Below are 24,055 nucleotides of genomic sequence, written 5' to 3' on the forward strand. Positions count from 1 at the left end.
CCGGGTAGGGTTCCAACCATAGGACTAGACGGCGGGGGGGGGGGGGGCGGGGGAGGGGGGCAAACAATGGAAACAATGAAAGGGGTTGCCAGGGGTTGGGGGTGGGGGAGGAAGGGATGAACTGGGGGGCGGGGCGGGTGGGAGAAGAGAGGATTTTTAGGACAGCGGAAGAATTCTGTAGGACGACACAATGGTGCATACACGTCATTACAGTCTGCATTTGTCCAAATGCATAGTGAGTGCTACACCAGGAGTGAACCCTAAGGTGAACCGTGGATTTTGGGGGATAAGAATGTGTCTGTGTAGGTTCATTGATTGTAGCAAATGTATCGTGGGGTGCAGGCTTCTGATCGTGGTGGGGGTTGCTTCTGCGCGGACACCGGGAATGTGTGGGAACTCTAAGTAAATCCTGTTAGTGCGTTGGACTGTATCACTGTCATGGTTCACTTCCAAGATTCCCCAGCTGTTAGTAGGGGCCCTCCCTCCATCTGGGGTGTGGGGAGGGAGAGAGGGAGGAGGTGAGCACTTTGAATTCACCCCACGCCTCCCAGAGGCGGAAGTGGGAGAGGGGAGAGGTGTTGACAGAGCTGAGCTCTGGCTCCTGTGGTGGTCCAGCTAAGGGGGAAGCTCTAAGGCTTCTGGCCAGTGGGAACTCATGCTGCAAGCCTGCCCAGAAACCTGGTTTTATTGTTTCTCCTGAAGTTTCCCATGCGGCAGCCCATGATCTATTAGAAGTAGAACCTCGGTCATGTCGTTTTGCCTACATGAATCCCTCTGGGGACTTTTCATCACGCCTGGCATCAGATCAAAACGACAGCCTCTGGCCTCAAGTCCCCACATGGTCAGGCACTTCCTGTTTCTCTGGCTGCCCCTCACATCTCTCTGTTCCCCAGTGGGCTGGTCCTCTCATCCTCCCACCCCTCAGGCTCTTCCTGCCACCTGTTCCCACTGCTGGGAATGGTCATCCCAGTCTTCACTTTCGTGGGAAGGTCTTGGGATTTGGATCTTAAATGACACCTCCTGGGCACCTGGATGGCTCAGTCGGTTAAATGTCTGCCTTCAGCTTAGGTCATGATCTCAGGGTCCTGGGATCAAGCCCCACATTGGGCTACCTGCAGGAAGCCTGTTTCTCCCTCTACCTCTGCCCCTCCCTCCTGCTTGTGCTCTCTCTCTCCCTCTTTCTCTCTCTCAAATAAATAAAATCTTTTTTTAACCTGTCTTAGAGGAGTTTTATTTATTTATTTTTATTTTATTTTATTATGTTATGTTAGTCACCAGATGGTCCATCATTAATTTTTGATGCAGTGTTCCAAGATTCACTGTTTGCATATAATACCCAGAGCTCCATGCAATCTGTGCCCTCCTTAATACCCATCACCAGGCTAACCCATCCCTCCACCCCCTTCCTCTCTGAAACCTTTAGTTTGATTCCTGGAGTCCATAGTCTCTCATGGTTCGTCTCCCTCTCTGATTCCACCCCCCCTTCATTTTTCCCTTCTGTCTCCTAATGTCCTCCATACTATTCCTTATGTTCTACATGTGAGTGAAACCATATGATAATTCTCTTTCTCTGACTGGCTTATTTCATTTTTCATAATCCCCTCCAGTTCCATCCATGTTGATGTAAATTATAGGTATTCATCCTTTCTGATGGCTGAATAATATTCCATTGTATATATGGACCACATCTTCTTTATCCATTCGTCTGTTGAAGGGCATCTTGGCTCTTTCCACAGTTTGGCAATTGTGGACATTGCTGCTATGAACATTGGGGTGCTTGTGCCCCTTCTTTTCACGACATCTGTATATTTGGGGTAAATACCCAGTAGTGCAATTCCTGGGTCGTAGGGTAGCTCTATTTTTAACTTTTTGAGGAGCCTCCGCATTGTTTTCCAGAGTCGCTACACCAGCTGGCATTCCTATCAACAGTGTGAGAGGGTTCCCCTTTCTCTGCATCCTCACCAACACACGTCGTTTCTTGCCTTGTTCATTTTTGCCATTCTAATTGGCTTAAGGTGGTATCTCAGTGTGGTTTTGATTTGAATCTCCCTGATGGCTCATGATGTTGAAAAGAGTCAACAAAACAAAGAAAAGAGGCAACTCACGGAATGGGAGAAGATGTTTGCAAATGACAGTACAGATAAAGGGCTGGTATCCAAGATCTATAAAGAACTTGTCAAACTCAACACCCAAAAAGAAATAATCCAGTCAAAAAGTGGGCAGAAGGGGCACCTGGGTGGCTCAGTGGGTTAAAGCCTCTGCCTTCGGCTCGGGTCATGATCTCAGGGTCCTGGGATCGAGCCCCACATCGGGCTCTCTACTCACCAGGAAGCCTGCATCCCCCCACGGCCCCGCCTGCCTCTCTGCCTACTTGTGATCTCTCTCTCTCTGTCAAATAAATAAAATAAAAAATCTTAAAAAAAAAAAGTGGGCAGAAGACATGGACAGACACTTCTCCAAAGAACACATATGAATGGCTAACAGACACATGTAAAAATGTGCAACGTCACTAGCCATCAGGGAAATTCAAATAAAATCTTTTTTTTTTTTTAAAGATTTTATTTATTTGACAGACAGAGATCACAAGTAGGCAGAGAGGCAGGCAGAGAGAGAGGAAGGGAAGGAGGCTCCCTGCTGAGCAGAGAGCCCGATGCGGGGCTCGATCCCAGGACCCTGGGATCATGACCTGAGCCGAATGCAGAGGCTTTAACCCACTGAGCCACCCAGGCGCCCCTCAAATAAAATCTTTTAAAAAAAAAAAGTCACCTCCTTAGTGAGCTCTTCCTAACCACCCAGTGTCAAGAGGTCTCTTAGTCGCTTCGTCACCTCTCTCTTCTTTAATTCCCTGCAATTTTATGTAATATTGTCTGTCTTATTTCCTGCTCCACCTACCTCTGCGATCAGAGCTGGCAGGTCGTAGGAACTGGACCAATCTGTGTTGGATGAAGGATTGCAGTGAGATCTTCAAGGAGACAGAGAGGGGCAGGGTGGGAGGGGAGAATCTATCACTCATAGATGGGGCAAATAAAATCGCCAAGCCCTCAGCTGGTCTCACGATCCATGTGCTATGAACACTGAATCTCAGGGGGTGTGGATGACCTTTATTTCTCTTCTCCGTAGCTTGTGTCCTGCAAGAGCTTGGCAGCTGCACCGAGAACCCATGACCTGCCCTGGAGCATCTATACTTCTGCTGCTGACATGGACACCCCATGCATCCCGTATCCACTGAAACCGACATTTCCTCTCACTCGCCCTCTCTAAGAAAGCTGCCCCCCGGGTCTCCAGAGCCTCCGAATGATCTTGCTCCCCCCGCTCCTGCAACAGCCCATCATTTGCCAGCTCCCGTGGGTCCCGTGTCTCTCCCATCCCTCTCCTTGCTTCTGCTGCTGGGTCCCCTACTCCTGCCTGCCATCTCTCTCTTTCTCTCTCTGTCTCCAAACATCAGCAACATAAAGAATCTACAGGTGTCCTGGAAAACCAGTGGGACACAAACCTGTGCTGGATTGAAGCCTGCTGTGGTAGGAGGGACCTCCACCTTCTTCAAGCCCCTCTGAGGTCAGGGAGGGGAGAGTGGCTCTGCCCTGGGTCGGCTGCCCCGGCTTGTAGTAGAATGAGCCATTCTAAGGTACAGATACTAGCTACAACATAGACCTGTGTGGGTCACTCTGTGGCCCCTAGCCACCTGTAGTTATTTACATGTGAATTGAAACTAGTTGCAAGAAAACAAATACCATACAATAAATCAGTTTCTCTGTCCCACGAACTACAGTTTAGGTCCTCATCCGCCCCCTGTGGCTGGTGGCTGCCCACTGAACCGTACAGATAGAGAACATTTCCACCACTGTAGAAAGCTCTGTTGTTGGATGGCACTATCCTGGACCCCCAGCGCTGATGGGAGGTGTGTCTTTTCCATTAATGTAGTCAAAAGACGATTTGTGAGCTCCTAGAATGGGGTGCTGGGCGGCAACCGTGGCCAAGACCCCACGGTCCCTGTCCTCGTGGAGTGAGTGGACAAAGAGGGGTCATCACCAACTTTGTCCCTTGGAAGTTTGCCCTGAGACTCCTTGCACCTGCAATGATCAGACCCTCACCACCAAACCCCTTCGAGATGCTTTGGGTTTCCCAAGGTAGTGAGGCTTTCCTTGGTCGATGATAAGGAGCGATCTAGCAAGCCTGCCTCCAAAGACCCCACCGGGCTTTTGGAATACAACTGTCCCACTCTGGATGGAAGGCTCGGGAAGGAGCCAGGATTATGACTCCAATTTAAGCACGGAGAATCTGGGAAGCAGAGGATGCAAGCAAAACGCATTTCCTCTCTGCTAGAGACTGTGTCAGACACGTGGAGGGGGGCACCGACAGGAGGGAACCCAGAAGTGGCTCTCCCACTGGCCCCCGCAATGAGGTATGTGGGTCCTTCCTCTGCTGCAGGCAGCAGAGCGTGTGGGCAGCAGGATCCGTGCCCCGGGGGCTCCCTCATTCGGCCCTGGCACCAGGGGACACGCACACATACTGCCCTGCCCTCTAGAACTCTCCTTCGTCACATGTGAGAACACAAAGAGAGACATGCTCTCTGTCAGAGGACGCCTACAACCTCATAAACACCCAACTCTGACTTCCACCTGCACACGGAGACACATGGCGAGGGGACAGAAGTCGGGGGTCCTCCCCGTGAGGAATGAACCCACACTGGACCTCAGCGAAAGGAATCATGTTGCTCTTGGCTCCTTGGAGAAAATAATTTCTCCCTTCTTCATGTCTCCCTGCCTCCCCAGCCTCGAGCTTCCTTTCCGCATCCCTGGGGAGGGGGCTCGGGTGTTCTAGAACTTGGTGCCGCCTGAGCGTCCCTACTTCACCGGGACCACGAGTGACCACACAGCGGAAGACATCACCCCACGACAGTGTATTTATCCTTCTCTTCTTCCCTGACTCCCCTCCCTGACTTCCCTTCCTCCTGCCAGCCTCATCCCACTCCCTGGGATGCCCTTACCTGGTGAGGTGATGGCTTGAGTCCTGAGGAGGTGGTAGCCAAGCATCTTCCTGGCTGGGGGGCTCCCGCACCCATAGCACGTGTCTCAGCATCCTGAAAGCGTTCCTAGGCTCCGGGCCAGCCGTGGAGGGGAGAAGCAGGTCCACGGCTCCCCGCTGGCCCGAGGACAGCCAAAAACCAGTTCAGGGAGCATCTCTCCTCTCTATTGCTCCTTCTTTTTTTCTGTCCAGAATTGCCAATGTGGAGGGAGAAATGAAAGGCCAGAGCCCTTGGCTAGGGTACCATTTTAGCACGAATACTCAACGACTCTGGGCCGAGAGCAGGGAATTCATGGCCCCCTCAAGGCTGCTGAATCAACCAGCGCTTTCATTCTTACTGCTCATGGTCTGTAACTTTTGTACGTGCTGCTCGTTGGCCTTTCCCATGGAGACAGTCGGCTGAGCTGCTGATGCCTCATGGTGCTCTGCGTGAACAGACGGTGACTGATGGGTCAAGCATCAGGGGACAGCCACCCTGCCGTTCCGGTGAGCCCATGGGACGAGCAACGTACTGGAGAGAGGAAACCAGTCCCCCAGAACAAAGATAAAAGAGAGGTCTTCTTTGTAATGACAGCAAGGAACTGACTTGGGTCTTTCCCCTGTTAGCAGAGGTTACCAGCTGTAGCTTCTTTTCCACGATTATCCCCCCACGCGCCCCTCCATTGCCAGGCACAGCCCCTGACCCTGGGACCTGGGAGGCGGGCCACCACTTCCTGATTGAAGGCCTACCAGAGCTGGGGGCCGGAGAACTTCATCTGTAGGCCTCATTAAGAACATACCATTTCGTATGTTTAGGCTTTTACAAAAACGTCATCAAAACTGCCATTGTTAATCAGATGAAACGTTGTCGGTGTCCGTGTATCTGACGGAGGGTGGTCACATGGAAATGAAAGCTTACAGTATCTGACCCCAACTTTAAGGGGTCTCTGACCCCCCGCCTCAATGCTCCCTGGCTTCCTAGACAGGCATCACACGCATGACTTTCTAAAGGAGCGTCATTCAGTAGAATTTTCAGAGACCTGGGCTGCCTGCTGCAGAAGCCACTAGCCCGCGGGGCCATCGAGCTTTTCCAGTGGGGCTGCTGCGACCAAGGAACTAGTTACATTTCAATTAGTTTGATTTTGAAAAGGTCCCTGTGGCCAGTAGCGACTGTGTCTGTGTCCGGTGGGAGGGCTCTGTGGGTTTGGGTCAAGCTGTCAAGGCCAGAAAGGGTGATGCGGTGATGTGCTGTGCAGGGGTGCTGGTCCCTGGCAGGTCTGGCCAGACCCCGTCCCCCGCCCCAGCCCAGCAAGCTGGCGAGGCTGACTGCCCTCAACAGCCCCTCTTTTCCCCCTTCCCCTGCAAGTATTTGTGCTGTCTAGGAAAAGACTGTGTTCTTAGCCTCTCCCGTCCATAGACAAGTCTTCAGAAAAGATGGTTTCCCTTAGCCCAGCAGTTCTTGGTTTTTCACTTCTGGTTGCAAATCATCAGGTCTGCTGATTGCTGGAGCTACAGCTGGTGACTCCCTGTCCCCACCCTCCCGGGTCACCCCACCCGTGACAACACAGGCTGGGGGTAGCTGACTTCCTTTATTGTGTTTTTGCAAAGTTGCCTGCACAGAACCCACAGAAGCCTTGTCCTCATCCCAGGCAGAGAGCAGACTAGCCTTCTTCTTCTACACGGAGCTGGTGGGGCCAGCTTCTCCTGGAGCCTCGCCCACTGCCCTCCGCAGTGAGTATCACCCTTCTCCTCTGCACGTTCCCAGGTCTCCCGTGCCCTCCCTTGTGCATTGCCTTGATGGCTTTTGCTTATTTGTCCAGTGTTCATGAGCACCAGACACTTTGCTAGAAGCTTCCAGGGAGGCAAAGGTGAATCAGGTAGTGGTTTGCCCAGGCTTCAAGGATGAGTAATAAGATACCTTCCCACCCACACATGGGAAGTAAAGATTCAAGGCAGTCTGTTCTGTGATTTGTACCTTACAGGAGGGAGAAGCCAGCATTCGGGACAGGTGACAAGAAGAGGGTCAGGACTAGGAAAGTAAAGCTCCCAGACAGGCCCTGGGTCCGAGAGTCTGCCCCATGGAAAGATGTCTGGGGTGGCATTCTCTGTAGCAGTGAGAAATTAGAAACAAGCAAAGTTTGCACCAGGATGTGACTGGTTAAGTGAACTAGGGTGTAGCCAGACGAACACCCCACAGCTGTCAAGTCTGATGACAGCTCCATGTTAATTGGCAAAAGTGGGCTGAGAAAGAGTGTTAACTAGAAAGCTGGGTCAATAATGGTTTGTGCAGCCTGATTCCCTTCCCACTGTGTGTGTGTCTATGTGTGTGTATGTGTGTGTGTGTGTGTGTGAGGTTATGTTGCAGAGAAAATGTCTAAAAGGATACATCTCAGGGAGTGACCAAGAGCCAACCCAAGAGACGGCTGTTGGAGCAGTTTTAATTGTCGTCATCGTCTTGATTTGCTCTGGGGTTGTTGTTGTTATTGCTTGTGTGTTATGAAATGTACAAAATCTCCTTTAGAATCAGAAAAAAGCAAAGCTCCTTTATTTATTTATTTTTTTAGATTTTATTTATTTATTTGACAGATCACAAGTAGGCAGAGAGGCAGGCAGAGGCGGGGGCGCGTAGCAGGCTCCCTGCCGAGCAGAGAGCCCGATGTGGGGCTCGATCCCAGGACCCTGAGACTCGATCCCAGGACCCTGAGACCCGATCCCAGGACCCTGAGACCATGACCTGAGCTTAAGGCAGAGGCTTTAACCCACTGAGCCACCCAGGCGCCCCAAAAGCTCCTTTATTTTTAAGGACTCCTCAGTGACTACGGCTTTGTCCTTTCCAACACACGCACCCTCTCCAGTTTCCCAGCAGCCGAGGCTCTGTAGCTGGCTAGTGCAGCAGGTGAGCTGTCGCCAAGCCCAGAGCTGGACGTTGGGGGCGGCCGCTAGCCTGCTGGAGCCCGTCTCCTCCTCCCCCTGCTGAATAAGCCCCTGGGGCTAGATGCCTCTTTTCTCCATATCTGTCTGCTCTGAAACCCCCCACCAGGACTCTGGGCTCATAGGTTGCTCAGCGCGGCGCCCACGACAGGGCAGGGGGTGGGCACCCTACCCAGGCTTGGCCTGTGGACGGCCCGGTAGACAGCTCAAAGACCCTGCTTCCAGGCCTACCAAAAAATGCAAGCGATGATTCAATCTCAGTGTAGCAAAGTGAACAAAAATCAGAGCAACACCCAGGTTCCTGACTCACATTAGTGTCTGTATCCAGCTCACCCACGACGGTTGACCAGGGGGACTGGGGCTCCATAGTGATGTTTTTCTCAAGTAAACTCTACACCCAACACGGGGGTTGAACTCATGACCCGGAGATCAAGCGTCCCAGTGTTCTACTGAGTTAGCCAGCCAGGAGCCTCTCCAGGATGATTTTCACATCGATTACTTAAGGACAGCAGAGAACCGAAAAATAACGGTCGGATGGTAATGGATGCCAGCCTAACATTTCTCAGAGTTACTTTTTTTTTCCCTATTTTTTTTTTTTTAGTAAATTAATAGCTCTTCGTTCTTTCTACTACCACCAAAGCTCCTGTACACATCTGTTTTCTGACTTTCACGCCTTTGTGCATACCTTTCCCTGCCCTCGAGCAATGTTCTCTCCCCTCATTGCACGTCCTGATCCTTTCCAGCCTTCAAGAGTCAGCAAAAAATGTCACGTCCTCAAAGAAGCCCTCCTGGGTTTCCCCCACGCTGGAGGCATGACTTCATTCTCCTGATTCCCAAAGCGACTGGTAGCACTTAGCATTGCTGGTATTTGCTGCGATGACATATCCATTGTACTTGAATGTCAGCTTCTTGAGGACATGGATCAGGTCTCACACGGTGTTTAAGTGGAAGAGGTGCATCCGGTGTATCGGGTGTCAAGACACATTGAAGGAGTAGCTGGGGGGCGAAGAATGTTCCCTCCTTCTCCATTAGCCCTCTGCATTCTGCAAAGAGTGTTGCACTCGCCCATTGCCACAAACCCTTGCAAGCCAAGGAAATCTAGTCTCGGTGAGGACATGCCCCTTCTTGCTAAGGTCCCACATGCAGAAAGGGATGGACCCAGGGACAGCTGGGGGTCTGTCGTGCTTCCCCTCACCGCACCCATTATGCTGCAGGATGCGGCCAGGCCTTTCAGATTTGAGCAGTCGTAGCCCCATAATGAGGCCATCCTGAGCACAGTGAGGAGAGACTGGGGCAGCGCTGAGCCAGCAGCTGGGGCCCTCCCAGCAGACCCGAGAGGGGCCCGCTTTCAGTATGTTTTGTTATATGTGGGTGTTTGCCTCCTGCTCAGGGGTGACAAGAAAATGAAAATGAGCCTGGAGATTTTGCGATTGGTGCAGTAAAATCTCCCAAGAGTATTCTGATGGGAGAGGGGAATTCTAGCTCGAGGGCCCTCGGCAGTGTCTTTTGACGGTGGCTCTAGGGCTCTACACTTTCTGACTCTCCCTAAATTTTCCATGAGCCCGAAACACATTGAGAGGCGGCAAGATAAGCCTTCCCAAAATGCTCCTGTAGGAGCTCAAAGTTGCAAAAAGTAGTCATGGAGAATTTACTTTTTTTTTTTTTTAAGATTTTATTTATTTGACAGAGAGAGGGAGAGATCGCAAGTAGGCAGAGAGGCCCGCAGACAGAGAGGAGGAAGCAGGCTCTCCGCGGAGCAGAGAGCCTGATGTAGGGCTTGATCCCAGGACTCTGGGATCATGACCTGAGCCGAAGGCAGAGGCTTTAACCCACTGAGCCATCCAGGCACCCCAGAGAATTTAATTACTTTTAATTACTAATCGTGGCTACCTTCCAGGCCAAATGGAGAGGGCCGTGAGGGCCTTCTGGGGCCGAGCTTGGCAAACTGGTGTATGGTGTAGGGAACAGAAGCACACTGGGGCTTCTTTAAAAAAAAAAAAAAAAAGGTGACAGGTTATTTTTACAATAGTTCCTAAAATAAAATTTCATGCACAAAGTAAAATATTTAAATAGTTTACAAAACCTGAAGGGAAAAAAAATGAAAGTCTCACTTTCCACTGGTCATGATTGTTCAGTCTCCTTCCAGAAAATGTTTCAGTACTGATAAGCAGTGAAGTGTGTAACTGTTACATATATTTTTTAAAAAAAGATCTTGCAACATAGTCTTCTCTTTTGTATTGCTACCTCTTAGTGACCTCTTTTTATCAGTGTGAGGTCTAGTACATTCTAGTTATGGACTACTTGTGTGTTATTGAAGGACAGATCAAAACATTACCAACTGCTGGTTATTAAGGTTGTTTCTCGCATCTCCCAAGGTGTATCTTTATGTTCTTTTGTGAGAATAACAATAGGGCATGTTTCCAGGATCAAGGGCTGAGTCAGAGCTGTTGTGCTTTGTAAATTTTGACAAGAGATAGCTCTATCCTCTGAAAAGGTTGTGCAGGAGGGGTGCAAATATCAACCATTCTGTCTTCGTCACCAGAGAAACCTCAGAGGGCTTCACTGAGGAGGTGACATTTTTTTGCTGGCCCTTAAAGGCTGGAGAGCATGGGGACACATGATTTATACTTCCCACTAACTAGCTATAACTAATCATAACCAATGCCATTCTTTCTTCTTTATGTGACCTTTTTTTTCCCTTGGGAGTTTATTTTCTTCCATATTATTTCTTAACATTCAGTCTTCTTCTTTTTTTAAAAAAATATTTTATTTATTTATTTGAGAGAGAGACAGTGAGAGAGAACATGAGCGAGGAGAAAGTCAGAGGGAGAAGCAGATTCCCTGTGGAGCTGGGAGCCCGATGCAGGACTTGATCCTGGGACTCTAGGATCATGACCTAAGATGAAAGCAGTCACTTAACCAATTGAGCCACCCAGGCGCCCAACATTCAGTCTTCTTATGCAGGTAGAAAGGAACCCAGTACTAGAAATATATAAAGTGTTTTCTGGCTAATGTCTCAAAAAAACCCATCTTCCTGTTTCCCAACCTGTAATAGAATTACATGAGCTGAGTTGGGAATTTCCACACTTAACTGGGCATTTAAAAAAGAGAGAGAGAGAGAGATTTTCCTTCTTAAGGGCATGATTCAGAAACAAAAAGAGGACGGTAAAATCAACGGGACAATGTAAAATTTGGGGGAGGGGGCTATCTTCTAAGATGCGGCCAACACCCCAGCTCCCAGCCACACATCCACCCACTAATTTCAGCAACCATTGGCGAGTTTCCAATCCCAGGATTCCTTCTATATTTAATAGCTAGCACCTTAAAAAGAGCTTTCTCTCCTCTTCATTTATTTTGTCATTCATTTGCATCAGTATGGACTCCCGGAGCCTCACAGAGTTGAATGAGCTAGAATGATGGCTTTACTTAATTTGGTGCCCAAATCACCTTCGATTTGGCTAGTGGGAGCCCAGAAGTTTGGCACCTACGTCCTTTTGACAAGCCCTCATGGTCCTTCAAACACTTGCTTCCTGATGCAATAAATAAATAAATAAATCAGCTCCAGGTTCATCTTGCAGTTTTCCTGCCCCAGCTCTGGAGTTAGACATTTCTCTAGAGTCTGCTTCCTTTTGGTGGAAGAAGGTATTTAGAAACTGAGATCTGAGCAAGGACGCCTTATTCTGTTGTGTCATTGTTCTTGGGTTCTCTCAGGAGACAATACACGTGCGTATACACACAAGTTATCTAAGCTTTAAAAACATGAGTCCAGGGGCGCCTGGGTGGCTCAGTGGGTTAAGCATCTGCCTTTAGTTCAGGTCATGATCGTGGGGTCCTGGGATCGAGCCCCGCATCAGGCTCTCTGCTCAGGAGGGAACCTGCTTCTCCCTCTGCCCCTCCTCTCTACTCATGCTCTCACTTTCATAAATAAATAAAATCTTTGTTTTTTATTTTTATTTTTCTAAAGATTTTATTTATTTATTTATTTGACCGACAGACAAAGAGAGAGAGAACACGATCAGGGGAAGTGGGAGAGGGAGAAGCAGGCTTCCCACTATGCAGGGAGCCTGATGCAGGCTCGATCCCAGGACCCCACCATCATGACCTGAACCGATGGTCAACTCTTAACCGACTGAGCCACCCAAACGCCCCTAAAATCTTAAAAAAAATTTAATAAAAACACTGTTCATCTTGAGCCCTCAATTCCAATAAATAGCACAACGCACTCCAAGGCATATGCTGCTGGCAAGAATGTTGCAAGGAACCAGTTCGGGCCACCTTCCTTCTCGCTTGCTAAAGGCAGGAGAGGACTCTGGGGAGGGAAGAAAACCAGAAAGTTTTCACGAGGATTTCACTGTTTTTCCTTTCTTCAGTTGAACCACTGTTTTGGGGTCCAACTACAAAGAAACGGCACATATTCCAAGTACAGAATGTAAGTCCTGACTTATGTATATGCCCACGAAACCTTCCCATGATGAGCACAGCGAACATCTCCATCACCCCGAAAGGCTTCCTTGTGCGCCTTTGCACCTCCCACCCCCACGCTCTCCCTTGCCTCTTCTCTCTCTTACCAGGAAATCACTGGTCTGAGTTCTCTCACGATAGATTACTTTGCATTTTCTAGAATTTCATGTAGTGAATCACAAAGTATGTGCTGCCTTGGTCTGGTTTCTTTACTTAGCCTCATTATTTTGAGAGCCATCCGTGTTGCTGTGTGTATCCGTTGTTCATTCTGATTCCATTGTGTGGCCATGCCAATGTTCGCTTATCCCTTCCCGAGACTTGACGGACATTTGGGTTGTTTCCAGTAACGGCTCTTATAAATAAAGCTGCTAGTGTGTATATCAGTCTTTTGTGGCCACATGCTTGCATTTTTCTTAGGTAAGTACACGGTTACTTGATGGTTAGATCACATGGTAAGCATTTGTTTAACTTTTTAAGAACCTGACAAACGATTTTCCAAAGTGGTTGCATCACACATCAGGTACTGAAAACCACTATACTTTCAGAAAAGGAGGCTGAATCACGATGTCGTGTTATGGAAAGGAAACCAACAGGATAGGGTTGGATCTATGAAGGGGAATTATTTTCTTCTAGAAACTTAGGGTGTGACGCTGGACATGGTTCTTTGGAATATACTCACTTAAGGCGTACAAAGAAATGCCTGGCTCAGGTAGAGAGACCCTTCCTTGAAGACAGGCAAGCTGCTGTTCCCTGAGTCATATCGGGGTGGGTTTACAGACCTTCAAAGCACATGTGAACAACAGCCAAGATTTATTTAAGTCAGCTTGGAGGCCCTTTGTGTTAGGGAACTGACTACATTTTCTTTGCTAAACAAACCCTGGGACCTCATTTTCCTGCCGGAGTCAGGAGACAGAGAAAATAGGGCCCATTTCTTTATCCTGGGTTTGTAAGTAGAGCACGTAGGCAGGTGCTAGGGCTCTGAACCCCTCTGGGAGAGGGACCCAGCCCTTGTCCCCATGTCCTTGCCACCTGGTTATCCTGCAGAGTCTGGGCCCAGAGGGTTCTCAAGTTGACCTCCCTCCCGTGATCTTCAGGAGCCCCCTGGTTGATAAAATAAGGGTGGGACATTTAGCAAAACAGACCATGATTGCGAAGTTACGTCAAGAGAAAAAGAACTAATGTGAAAAGGACGTGCTGGAAAACGTTAAGGCCCCAAAGGGCTCTCAGGGGAGCGGTCTCTCTTATTCCTATGTTAACGACCAAGATCATTTTGAAATCGAGAATATTTGGTTTGATATCAGTGTCGGGCGGACTCTAACTTTTGCTTGGGATTCTTTCTTTTCTTAAGAACAAATGAATTTAACATTCAGTCTTCGTCTTTAGGTGTTCATTGCCGTTCTTTTGCAAGGCAGACCCCTTTTTGATTCGTGTCCTCTCTTTTGAGAAGCGAGCTTGAATCTTATCCATCATGGTGGCCACAGAATTCACAGTGAGTACATCCACATTCCTTGGGCTCCTTGAAACACACTGTCGTCTTGCCTGTTTGTGGGGGGCGGGGGGAGGTTTGTGGGAAGGAAACTGCTGCGGGGAGCGATTTCTCTGCGTGGTTTCCAGGGGTGAGATCTCTGCTGAGCTGTGCCCTGGAGGGGCCGTTGACGCCAGCACAGAGGGCTCTGCAAACACGCAAAACCAGAAGAGCTTGGGGGTATGTGGCAAAGTGAGAGGAAAATGCTATTTGCGATTTTATTAACAGGTAAGGGTGTTTATGATCTTTAACTAGATGTGCTTGCTTCTGTGTGTCTGTTCCGAAATTGAGACAAACAAGGGTGAGGGATGATCCATAATTTGGTTTAAAAAAAAAAACAAAACCCTTGGTGAGCCCATTGGTTAGGCGTCTTGCCTAACAGGACAGAGTCTTTAGAGAGACCAAAGAATGATATGTGAGTGCTCAACCTGCACAACTGTACAGGGCCCATACTTAGAAGGGCCACTTGCTTGACTTCATGCTCTGCTGTCTTGAAATTCTTACCAAATTTTGGGCAAAGGATCCTGAAAATGACATTGCTTGTACCAGTGCTTATGTATGTGTGCACATGGGAGAGGGTATGGATGTGAGTTTGCGTGTGAGTGTGTGTGTGTGTGTGTGTGTTGGTGCTTCATGAGCAGAGGCTACATAGCTTTCAGAAGACTCAGAGGAATCTGGTCTTGGAAAAGTTTAGGAGCCTCTGAGGACCCCTTGGAAGTAGGGAATGGAGAGGAGAAATCAGAATCTTTCAGGGTTTGACAAAAGTTTTGTGCCCATCATGGGTCCCAAAGGGGTCTGAGCACTTGCCACATGTCCTGTCACTGTTGGTTTGCTTGTGTGTGCCCTCGCTAGGATGTGGGTTCCACAAGTGGGAGCCATGTCTGACTCAGCCGTGGCTGCGGTGTTAGCATGCACACAGCTCCTGACATAGCCTCAGCGCACGATAACATTCATTGAATATATAAATCTGTCGGGTGATCCAGACAGACGCTATCAGAAATGCCTACTTTCCACACACACGTGTCTCTGTCTCATCATAGACTTTTGGGATGGGGAGGACCACATGGTCCATGCCTCTGTCATCCCACCATCTTCCAAAGGCTTGTCCTTAACCAAACGGTATCCGATATCTCCTTGCAGACCTTCTTCTCTAACATATCTGACGACTACAACTACCACTCCACGTCTACCACGGATGATGACCTTGAGAACCTTTTCTGTGAGAAAAGCCACGTCAGGCGGTTTGCAAGCTACTTCCTCCCCCCCTTGTACTGGCTTGTGTTCATCGTGGGTGCTGTGGGCAACAGTCTGGTCATCCTCGTCTACTGGTACTGCACACGGGTCAAGACCATGACCGACATGTTCCTCTTGAATCTGGCAATCGCTGACCTTCTCTTTCTCATCACCCTTCCCTTCTGGGCCATTGCCGCCGCCGACCAGTGGCGGTTCCAGCCCTTCCTGTGCAATGTGGTCAACAGCTTGTACAAGATGAACTTCTACAGCTGTGTGCTGTTGATCATGTGCATCAGCGTGGACCGGTACATCGCCATCGCTCAGGCCATGAAAGCCCAGACCTGGAGGCAGAAAAGGCTCCTGTATAGCAAAATGATCTGCCTCACCGTCTGGATAGTGGCGGCCACGCTCTGCATCCCAGAAATCCTGTACAGTCGACTCAAGAGGCAATCGGACATTACCATCTGCACCATGGTTTACCCCAGTGACCAGAGCACCAGAGTGAAGTCCACGGTCTTGACCCTGAAGGTCCTCCTGGGCTTCTTCCTCCCTTTCGTGGTCATGGCGTGCTGTTACACCATCATCATTCACACTCTGTTACAAGCCAGGAAGTCCTCCAAGCACAAGGCCCTGAAGGTGACCATCACGGTCCTTACGGTCTTTGTCCTGTCTCAGTTCCCCTACAACTGCATTCTGTTGGTGCGGACCATCGATGCCTACACCATGTTCATTTCTGACTGTGCCATTTCCATCAACATTGACATCTGCTTCCAGGTCACTCAAACCATCGCCTTCTTCCACAGTTGCCTGAACCCCGTCCTCTACGTCTTTGTGGGTGAGAGATTCCGCCGGGATCTCATAAAGACCCTGAAGAACTTGGGTTGCATCAGCCAGGCACAGTGGGTCTCGTTCACAAGGAGAGAGGGAAGCGTGAAGCTGTCATCCATGCTGCTGGAGACGACCTCCGGAGCTCTCTCCTACTGAGGGGTCTCCGCTCCGACATGGAAGGCCCTTTTTGGAAATTACGAGAAATACGGGTACACCTGCGCCAGATGCAACTGGAGGGAAACCAATGAAGAAGAAGAAAAAGGAAGTGGGGATAAAGAAAAACCCGGAAAGGGATGAATTTGGACGATTGCTTTAGTTAGAATTTCCAAGCCAGAGTTTTCCAAACTGACTGGCTGTCCCCTGAGACTGTTGCTTGGCTCTTGGCTACAATGGCTGCAATTTTCAAAGGAGGACTAACACGCGGTCCCGCGGACCCCCCTGGCTTTTTGTCACCTGACGGAGCATTAATGCGGCTGACATTGGGGGGGATTTCTGTAACTCCACACCTGCCTGCCGGGTTGACCTGCCCAAGGACTCTGCTTGTCCACTCGTGTCACAGGGGTGGGTCAGCCTGCGGAGAGACCCCGAGAGCCCAAGTTGGCAGAACCAGCTCTGGCTCTGTCTTGGGCTCACTCTGCCGAGTGGCTTTTGGGATGGTCTGCTTTGTCTCCTCCCTATAAAATGGGTTGGTTTTATTGAGCCTCTTTTTTCTGAGCTTGCTGGAAGGATATCTGCCTCCCTGCTGCTTCTGTTTTTCTTATTGTACAGTGCTGACCTGTCTAAAGGCTTCCAATTCTGAGACGAGGCTGGGGGAAAAAAAAAAGTAATGCAGCTCACTTTTGCTTTGTGTTTTCTATCTTTGTGTCTTCTATCTCACCTGTGAAAATGTTTTATATACCAGAAAAAGTGCTTTCTGATGACTATGTAAAATACTCATTACCGGTCATTTTCTTTGTCATTTCTGTATTTTAAAAGTGCCCCATGAGAGGTCCTGTAGCCACATTAGAGTGTGAAGAACAGATCAGGATAAGGTAATAAAATCTCTGAAACACTTTAAAGCCATCTGGATTGCAGGTTGTGTTTTGTTATGTTTTGTTTTTGTTTTTGCTTTTTCTTTTCACTTTTTATAAATTCGAGCTAACTAGGGGCACCTGGGTGACTCAGTCAGTTAAGTATCTGACTTTTGATTTCAGCTCAGGTCACGATCTCAGGGTGGTGAGATCAAAGCCCGCAGGGGGCTCCCTGCTTGGTGGGGCAGTCCATTTGGGATTCTCTCTCTCCCTCTCCCTCTGCTTCCCCCTCTCATGTAAATAAATTCTTTAAAAAAATAAAAAATTATTCAAGTTAGTTAACATGTAGTGTATTATTAGTTTCAGGGCCAGAGTCCACTCATCACTTGCCTACAATGCTCAGTGCTCACCACAAGTGTCCTTCTTAATGCCCATCCCCCAGTTACCCTACCCCAACCCCACTTCTCTTTGGGTGCTTATTTTTTTTAAGGTTTTATTTATTTATTTGACAGAGAAAGAGAGGGAGAGAGAGTGTGTGAGCACAAGCAGGGTGAGCAGCAGACAAAGGGAGAAGAAGACTTCCAGAAGAGCAAGGAGCCCAACTCAGGGCTCGATCCCAGGACCCCAGGATCATGACCTGAGCCAAAGGCAGATGCTTAACTGACTGAGCCACCCAGGGGTCCCTGGGTGCCTGGTTTTTTTCTCTTCTCTGGCCAAGCTTATTTCCCAGGTTTGTCCCAATCAGTCCAGTGGAATTTCCAAGGGGGACTATTCGAGGGGGACACAGAGAACTGGGTTTTGACACTTGGTCTCAAGGAGGCATCGCTGAGGTTTCAGTCCCAAGAGTGGCTTCCAAAGGGGGCACAGATGCCCTGGACTCTGCCACATCCTCCTTCTCCTCCCTGTCCAAGCAGTAGAGGGAGCACAAAAGGGGCAGCAACGCACAGGCTTTGCTAACCCGTCCTATGTACTGGCAGCTGGGGGTAAGTAAGCGTCTGTCTGTCTGGGACCAGCACAGTGACATGGGCCCTCCTGCAACAAACACCACTTACAGTCGAGGGGAGGGTGACGTCCCCAAGGCCAGTGTATGGACAGAGCCATTGCTCGGCTACCATTTCCAGGAGACCCTGGGTGGTTTTTAAGGAACTCAGGAGAATAAGCAACAAGCATGGGACACACCTGAATAACACGGTGCCACGAGGTGGAAAGAACACGACTGGGGTTGGCATTTCCATTCAGTGCCCTTCCAATACTGCGCTTCTCTGACCACGTGTCACGGGGGCCGCGGGGGAGCTGAGGATGTGGGGAGGGGTGGAGGGGGAAGGGGCTGAGCCCTGATCGTGCTTCCTAGGTCTACACTCAGCCTGGAGTTATTTAAGACACATCAGAATGGGTATTTTTTATGAGTTGAGAGGTCGTGTGTTTTTGACCAACGCACGTTAGTTGGGAAAAACAAAACAAAACAGAACAAAAAAAAACCCCAAAATGCTAGAGAACAAATACGCTGAGAACGACAAACCCTGGGTAGCCCCCAACTCACAATGGTCATGCCTGCTTCCAAGGGCTTCCTTTAGGACATGACTGTCCCTACTGTCCCAGACCTAACAGAGCTCCAACCTGGGATTAGACGGGCTGCCATGGAAGATTTTAAGTACTTTTTATGGCAGATTATCTTGGTTTTTGAGTGATTGCATAAACAGAGCCATTTTACATTCAGACGAGCCTAGGTTTTGGTAGCAGATTTATCCTAAGATAAAAACATTGGAAGAGCCAACACGGGGAAACCCATGAAGAACCATGACTCACCGGACATTTCCAGAAAATACGCCGTGTGAGTACTTCTTGAAATAAAGATAAAAGAGGGTTATCATACCAAATTATGGTTGACGAGAACTTCATAAATGGAAAAAAAAAATCAAGAAACTGAATGAAAGATGGTGTGTTTTCATGATCAAAAAAGAAATCTTCTTTTTTTCCTACCAAAAAATTTTTAAAAACTAATTCTAAGTCCACCCGTCACCACAGGTGCAGTCCAGCGGGGTGGTTGTTTTGACATAGTCCCCTCGGATGACTGGAGATTCGTTCTGTTGGGGCTGTCTTTCAGGCCTGTGGAACATTCATTCGTTCGGCAAACACTGGTGTGTATACTGTGAGCCGGACCCTCTCTCCTCACCGAGGCGATAAGAGATTCGCAATAGCCCGTTCCCTCAAGATGCTAACCTTCTGGAAATATGGAAGAGCCAGGCACCGTGTGGGCTCAGACACATAGGACAGCATGCAAGGCTCTGCCAGGTGCTGTCCCTTGGCTGAGACACGTGAAGAGGCCTCGTACGGCTGACAGATTGGTTTGTAGATCGTTCCGGGGACAAGCTGCACATGGCAGCCCCTCTGAACTGCACATGGCCTCTGAACAAGCATCTTTGTGTGTGTTCTGGACCCACTGCAGGGTCCAAACCCCCTCACCCAACACATGATGCCTGGCGTGAGGCAGACACACTATGTTGAACAGGTAACCTTGTTAAAATTAAAAGTGGTCATTTCTCAAATGTGTAGTTTGTATGTCAGACTTTGGCTGCCAGAGAACTTTGAAGAAAAGAGAGCTTGGCAACCTTGAGCAACATGCCTTTATGTCCTTAGGGTAGTAATGGCGTCTCGTTCCCTACGGGCAGCCTGACAGGAACAGGTGGTCAAGGGAGGGCTGGCTAGAGCGGGACTGGATACAGTGCCTTCCTGTGGCCTGGCGAGAGGCTCGGATGGCTGCCTGTTGGCTCCCATGGGACAGGCATGTGCTTATAATGTCTTCCTTTTGGCCACAGCCATTGTTATAAATGGTTCTGCGCAAGGAAGCCACCAGCCCCGGAGAGCTCCTTCCGTTGCTCTGGTGGCCTTTCTCTGGAGACCATAACTACTGTAGCGTGGTGGTGATGGGCAGTGGGTCTACCATGGGCTTCAAGGCCCCGGGAAGGCTGTCATGAAGCATGAAACCTTTGGACACCGACTTCCTGCTCCAATAAATGAAAAGCTGCTCCATGTGTCCAGATGGCTTTTTGGTGTTTGTAGTCTTTGAACGGTGGCTTGGCGTCCCAATCCTGACTTGGTCTCATACACTGAAGCTTCCCATGGGGCCAGGTCATGGGATGAGCAAAGTGTCCCCCTCCTCCCCCTACACCCTGGCTCTGGTACGTGAGACCTTTGTCCCGCGATGGGCTTGTCCTCTTCCTTCCACACTCTGGTCGAGGGGCTCTACACGACTTTGAAGAAAGGGAGACAATATGGCCTCCAGCACCCGGGTCTCACACATTTTAGATGCTCAGAAGGAATCTCCTTCTTCGGCAACTCGTTTACTGCCCATGATCGATGAATACCAGGCTGTAGAGTGTGGGCATGGTCACATCCGAGCTCCCACGGTGCTCCAGCAGGGCGGTCTCTTTCTCTCCCCGCCCCCTCACCGCCGTTGCAGGTCAGGTCAGTGCCTGCGCCCTCCTGGGACTGGGAATGTTTCTCTCATCCTTTCTATTTTCTTGTGCAGATACCCCCCTAGCTAAGGTCCCCTTCAATGTCTTCCTTTGGCTTTTTCTATTATAAAAACCTACAAAAGACACGGAAATGTGTCTCTCCATTTGACTCTTCATGAGTTCCCTCCACGCTTGACATTCTTACTTGTCACACTCGATCCTGGGACCGTGGGCTAAGCGAGAAATCTCTGTGGGCAGATGGAGGCACACCGGCTAGATTTCCCCTCCAGAACGAGCTCCGAGATCGAGCGTCGCCTGCTCCACCAACAGAGCCAGCCAGGCGCCCCCGCAAGGCCCTTTTCTGATCTTATGCTGTCTCTACAGCATCCTTAGGAAGTAGCTACTCTTACATCTCCCACTTAACAGGTGGAGAAACTGAGGAACGGAGCGACTCCCTCCCTTGCCTGAAGCCATAGCTAGGAGGTCGTGGCAGCCGGAATGCATTCATGGTTTCCTGGTACTGGAATCTGACCTCTAGGTGCTCTGTTATACTGTCTCCCCCACTGGAGGCCAGGCGCTTCTGTCCCAGGGGTCAGGTCACACGTTGGAATCCAGGCGTGGCTTTCTTGCCGCAGAGACCCTGAGTCAGGAGAGTGGGGTGACCTTGGCCCCGGGCAGGGGAGCAAGAGCCCTGCCCAGTCTTCAATTTCATCCTGGGCCCTCCACTCCTGGCTTCATGCAGTCACTCTTACTGTTGAGTTGTTGCCTCTCTGGGTGACTATAGAGAAACATTAATTTAACAACGTTGTGATGACTCGAGCTCATAGGAACTGGGCATTTGGTTGTTCACTGGGGAAACTGAGACAGCCATGAGCTGATGTGAATTTGTTTTCAAATTTTAAAGATTCTATTTATTTATTTGTATGAGAGCACAAGCGGCAGGAGCGGCAGGCAGAGGGAGAGGGAGAAGCAGGCTCCCTACTGAGCAGGGAGTCTGCTTCTCCCGCTGACCTTTCTCCACGTATGCTCCCTCTCATTCTCTCTCTCTCAAATAAATAAAATATTTAAAAAATAGTAATAATAAAAATAACTCTATGGTATAGAAGATCTACCTTGTTACCCCCCCCCCCCCACCAAAGCCAGGACAGATCCCCCATCCCCATTTCCAGGGGGAGCCACTGTGAAGTTTCCAGTGTCTTCTTCCAGAAACATGGACAACACCATCCCCTGTGTCCTCTTCCAGTGTGTGGGCATGCGCTCCTTCCAGCCACTGCCTGCGTGACACCATCTTCCTTGCTGTTGCTGTCATAGACAATGCATCCATGGAAAGTCCCATGCGTGGCATGGTATACATAGTTTGGGGTGCCTGGAGGAGAAGGCCAGTGTTTTCCCGAGGGAGGTGGGACCAGGGCAAACGGAAGGTACAAGAAGGACAGATCACCAGGCTCCGAGGTGGCCTCTGTCCCCTGTGGTCCCCGCACCACCTTGCCATGCTCCCCCTGAGAGCGGTCTCTCTACCCATGCCTCAAATCTGGGCTGGCCTCGCTGCTTGCTCTGGTCTCCAGCGTACGGTCGAAGTGACAGTTCTGAGAGAGCACGAGGCTGTGAACGTGCCTTGGCTGTTCTGGAAACCTGCCCAGTCCTCACCTGAACCAGCCTGGCCATCCTGCTGGGGGTGGGGGAGACCATGAGGAGCAGGCCACGGTCCCCTGGCCAAGGCCACCGTAGGCCAGCCGGTGTGCCCCTCGCCCCTCCTGCACCCACCACCTCACAGATGCTAGAGGGAGCCCAGTCGCCACCAGACGATAGCCAGGGAGAGCTCAGATGATGGGCTGCTGACCTCAGCAATCGGCATGCGTCAGTCCCCAAGAACGCCTGCGTCAACCTGCAGGTCTGGGAAGCTAAATAAGGGCTTCGGGTCTAGGCCACTGGTTTTGAGGTTGCTTGTTATGCAGAATTATCGTGAGAGTAAATAACCCATCCAGTCCTTTGTGTGGAGGACGGTGCCCAGTTAGGGTGTGAAGGTCAAGGACTGCCACAGCAAACCCTGCTTTAGGGAAGAGGTATTTTTTTTCTTTTTTTTTAAAAATCACTGGATAATCTGCATTCTGGTAAAATGAAATGGGTTTAGAGAAAACCGCTCCCACAGCCATCTCAGCACAGTGCGGAGGCTGTGACAAACTCTATAAACGGTTCAGCCTTCCCAGCACCCCCAGGTCTCGGGGTGACGTATGGCCAGAGCCTGTGAGATTGGCTGTATTTCCTACCGACGGTTACTAACAACCCAGTGCTATGATGAGCTGATCTGCCTCTTTTTTTTTTCCACAAAGACCTGCCAGTTCCTTAACCTTTTTTATCCCCCCCCTTCATGTACTCCTTGGGCATCTGATAAAGCCGACTGCCCCCTTCTCAGAATGTTGTAAAATGAATAAAATAAAACATATAGGATTACAAAGAAAATGTCAGTTGAGGTATGATTCTCTAAAAATTAGAACAAATGTATGAACTAGTAACATACATGCCTTTTTTAAAAATTAAAAAAAATTTATTTTTAATTTTTAAAAAAAAATTTTTAAAATTTAAATTTATTTGACAGACAGAGATCACAAGTAGGCAGAGAGGCAGGCAGAGAGAGAGGAGGAAGCAGGCTCCTGCAGAGCAGAGAGCCTGATGTAGGGCTTGATCCCAGGACCCTGGGATCATCACCTGAGCCAAAGGCAGAGGCTTTAACCCACTGAGCCACCCAGGCGCCCCATACATGCCTTTTATTATTAATACATCACTTAGGCTCTGTGAGCGGGTCTAATGACAACCTTCGTTTCAGAGTGGCGATGACATTTTGAGAGTCATAGCTCTCGTTTGGTAGGAAAATATCTGTCCATTTCACTGGTGACAAAATCACAGGTCTTGCTGACATATACTAGGGCGACATGGTCTTTGTATTCACGATGGAGGGAAGAGCTATATTTTAGTTCTAAGTTGGGGGACAGTGGGCATTCCCCCACCCCATCCACGTTCACGGACCTTCTGAATTCTGGGGATGGGCCTGGTGAGGAGCCCATGTTTGGCCTGATCGCCTCCAAAGTGCATCCATCAGTGCCGAACTCCTATTTCTTCCTGTAATCCTTACATTTTGGACAGGAGGGGGACCACTTTGGATTTGGGGAAGGGAATGTTTTTCCGTTTAGAAATGATCTGCCAGTTAGCACTATGTCCTTGGAGACAGACGTAAGCCATGAGCGAAATCGTGGTCACAGGAGGCTCTGACCTCAGCACAGTTTCCTTTCAGGTATTGGTGGAGAAGCAGCTTCTTCTCCAAGAACTAAATCTCTACCTCTGCCTCCCCCACTCCCACGCCCAGTGCTTGGCCCAGTGGGTGGAGGGAGAAGTCCTGGTTCCATGATTTAAGGGTCCCTGGTGGAATCAAATCTGGGGACGGATCCACGAGCTTGGTTTACCCCTTTCCTCAAGGTCTAACCAGAGCGGTGACACGGCAGTGACCCTCAAGGACCTGCTCAGTGACTTGTGAGGGAAGCAGCCTGATGAACCAGACTTGAGATGGGCGTGAACGTGTGATCCCCTCTCTGAGAACACCCTGCAGTTCTGGG

At 49.6% G+C, this 24,055-nt stretch overlaps 1 protein-coding gene across 2 annotated transcripts; it reads left to right on the forward strand.

The window, feature by feature from the left end:
- The first annotated feature begins 6,685 nt into the window (after window positions 1-6,685).
- On the forward strand, window positions 6,686-16,564 carry LOC111144184 (C-C motif chemokine receptor 9). 2 transcript variants are annotated; one of them, XM_022498377.1, is made up of 3 exons: window positions 6,686-6,735; window positions 13,841-13,885; window positions 15,062-16,564. In XM_022498377.1, exons 2-3 carry the CDS (start codon window positions 13,865-13,867, stop codon window positions 16,136-16,138), a joined length of 1,098 nt encoding a protein of 365 aa, XP_022354085.1. In that variant the 5' UTR covers window positions 6,686-6,735; window positions 13,841-13,864; the 3' UTR covers window positions 16,139-16,564. The 2 variants fall into 2 exon arrangements, with proteins under 2 accessions (XP_022354085.1, XP_022354086.1); XM_022498378.1 differs by lacking the exon at window positions 6,686-6,735 and having other exon boundaries at window positions 13,827-13,885.
- Window positions 16,565-24,055: the final 7,491 nt, after the last annotated feature.

Source organism: Enhydra lutris, unplaced genomic scaffold (genome assembly GCF_002288905.1).
Source record: "Enhydra lutris kenyoni isolate GAN:26980312 unplaced genomic scaffold, ASM228890v2 scaffoldscaffold10, whole genome shotgun sequence".
Lineage (NCBI taxonomy): Eukaryota > Metazoa > Chordata > Mammalia > Carnivora > Mustelidae > Enhydra > Enhydra lutris.

Excerpts from the sequence above, each read along its gene's own strand:
- LOC111144184 (XM_022498377.1), top strand. The coding sequence starts at position 13,865 with ATGGTGGCCACAGAATTCACA. Across the intron at positions 13,886-15,061 it reads TGGTGGCCACAGAATTCACA|ACCTTCTTCTCTAACATATC; the intron begins GTGAGTACATCC and ends ATCTCCTTGCAG.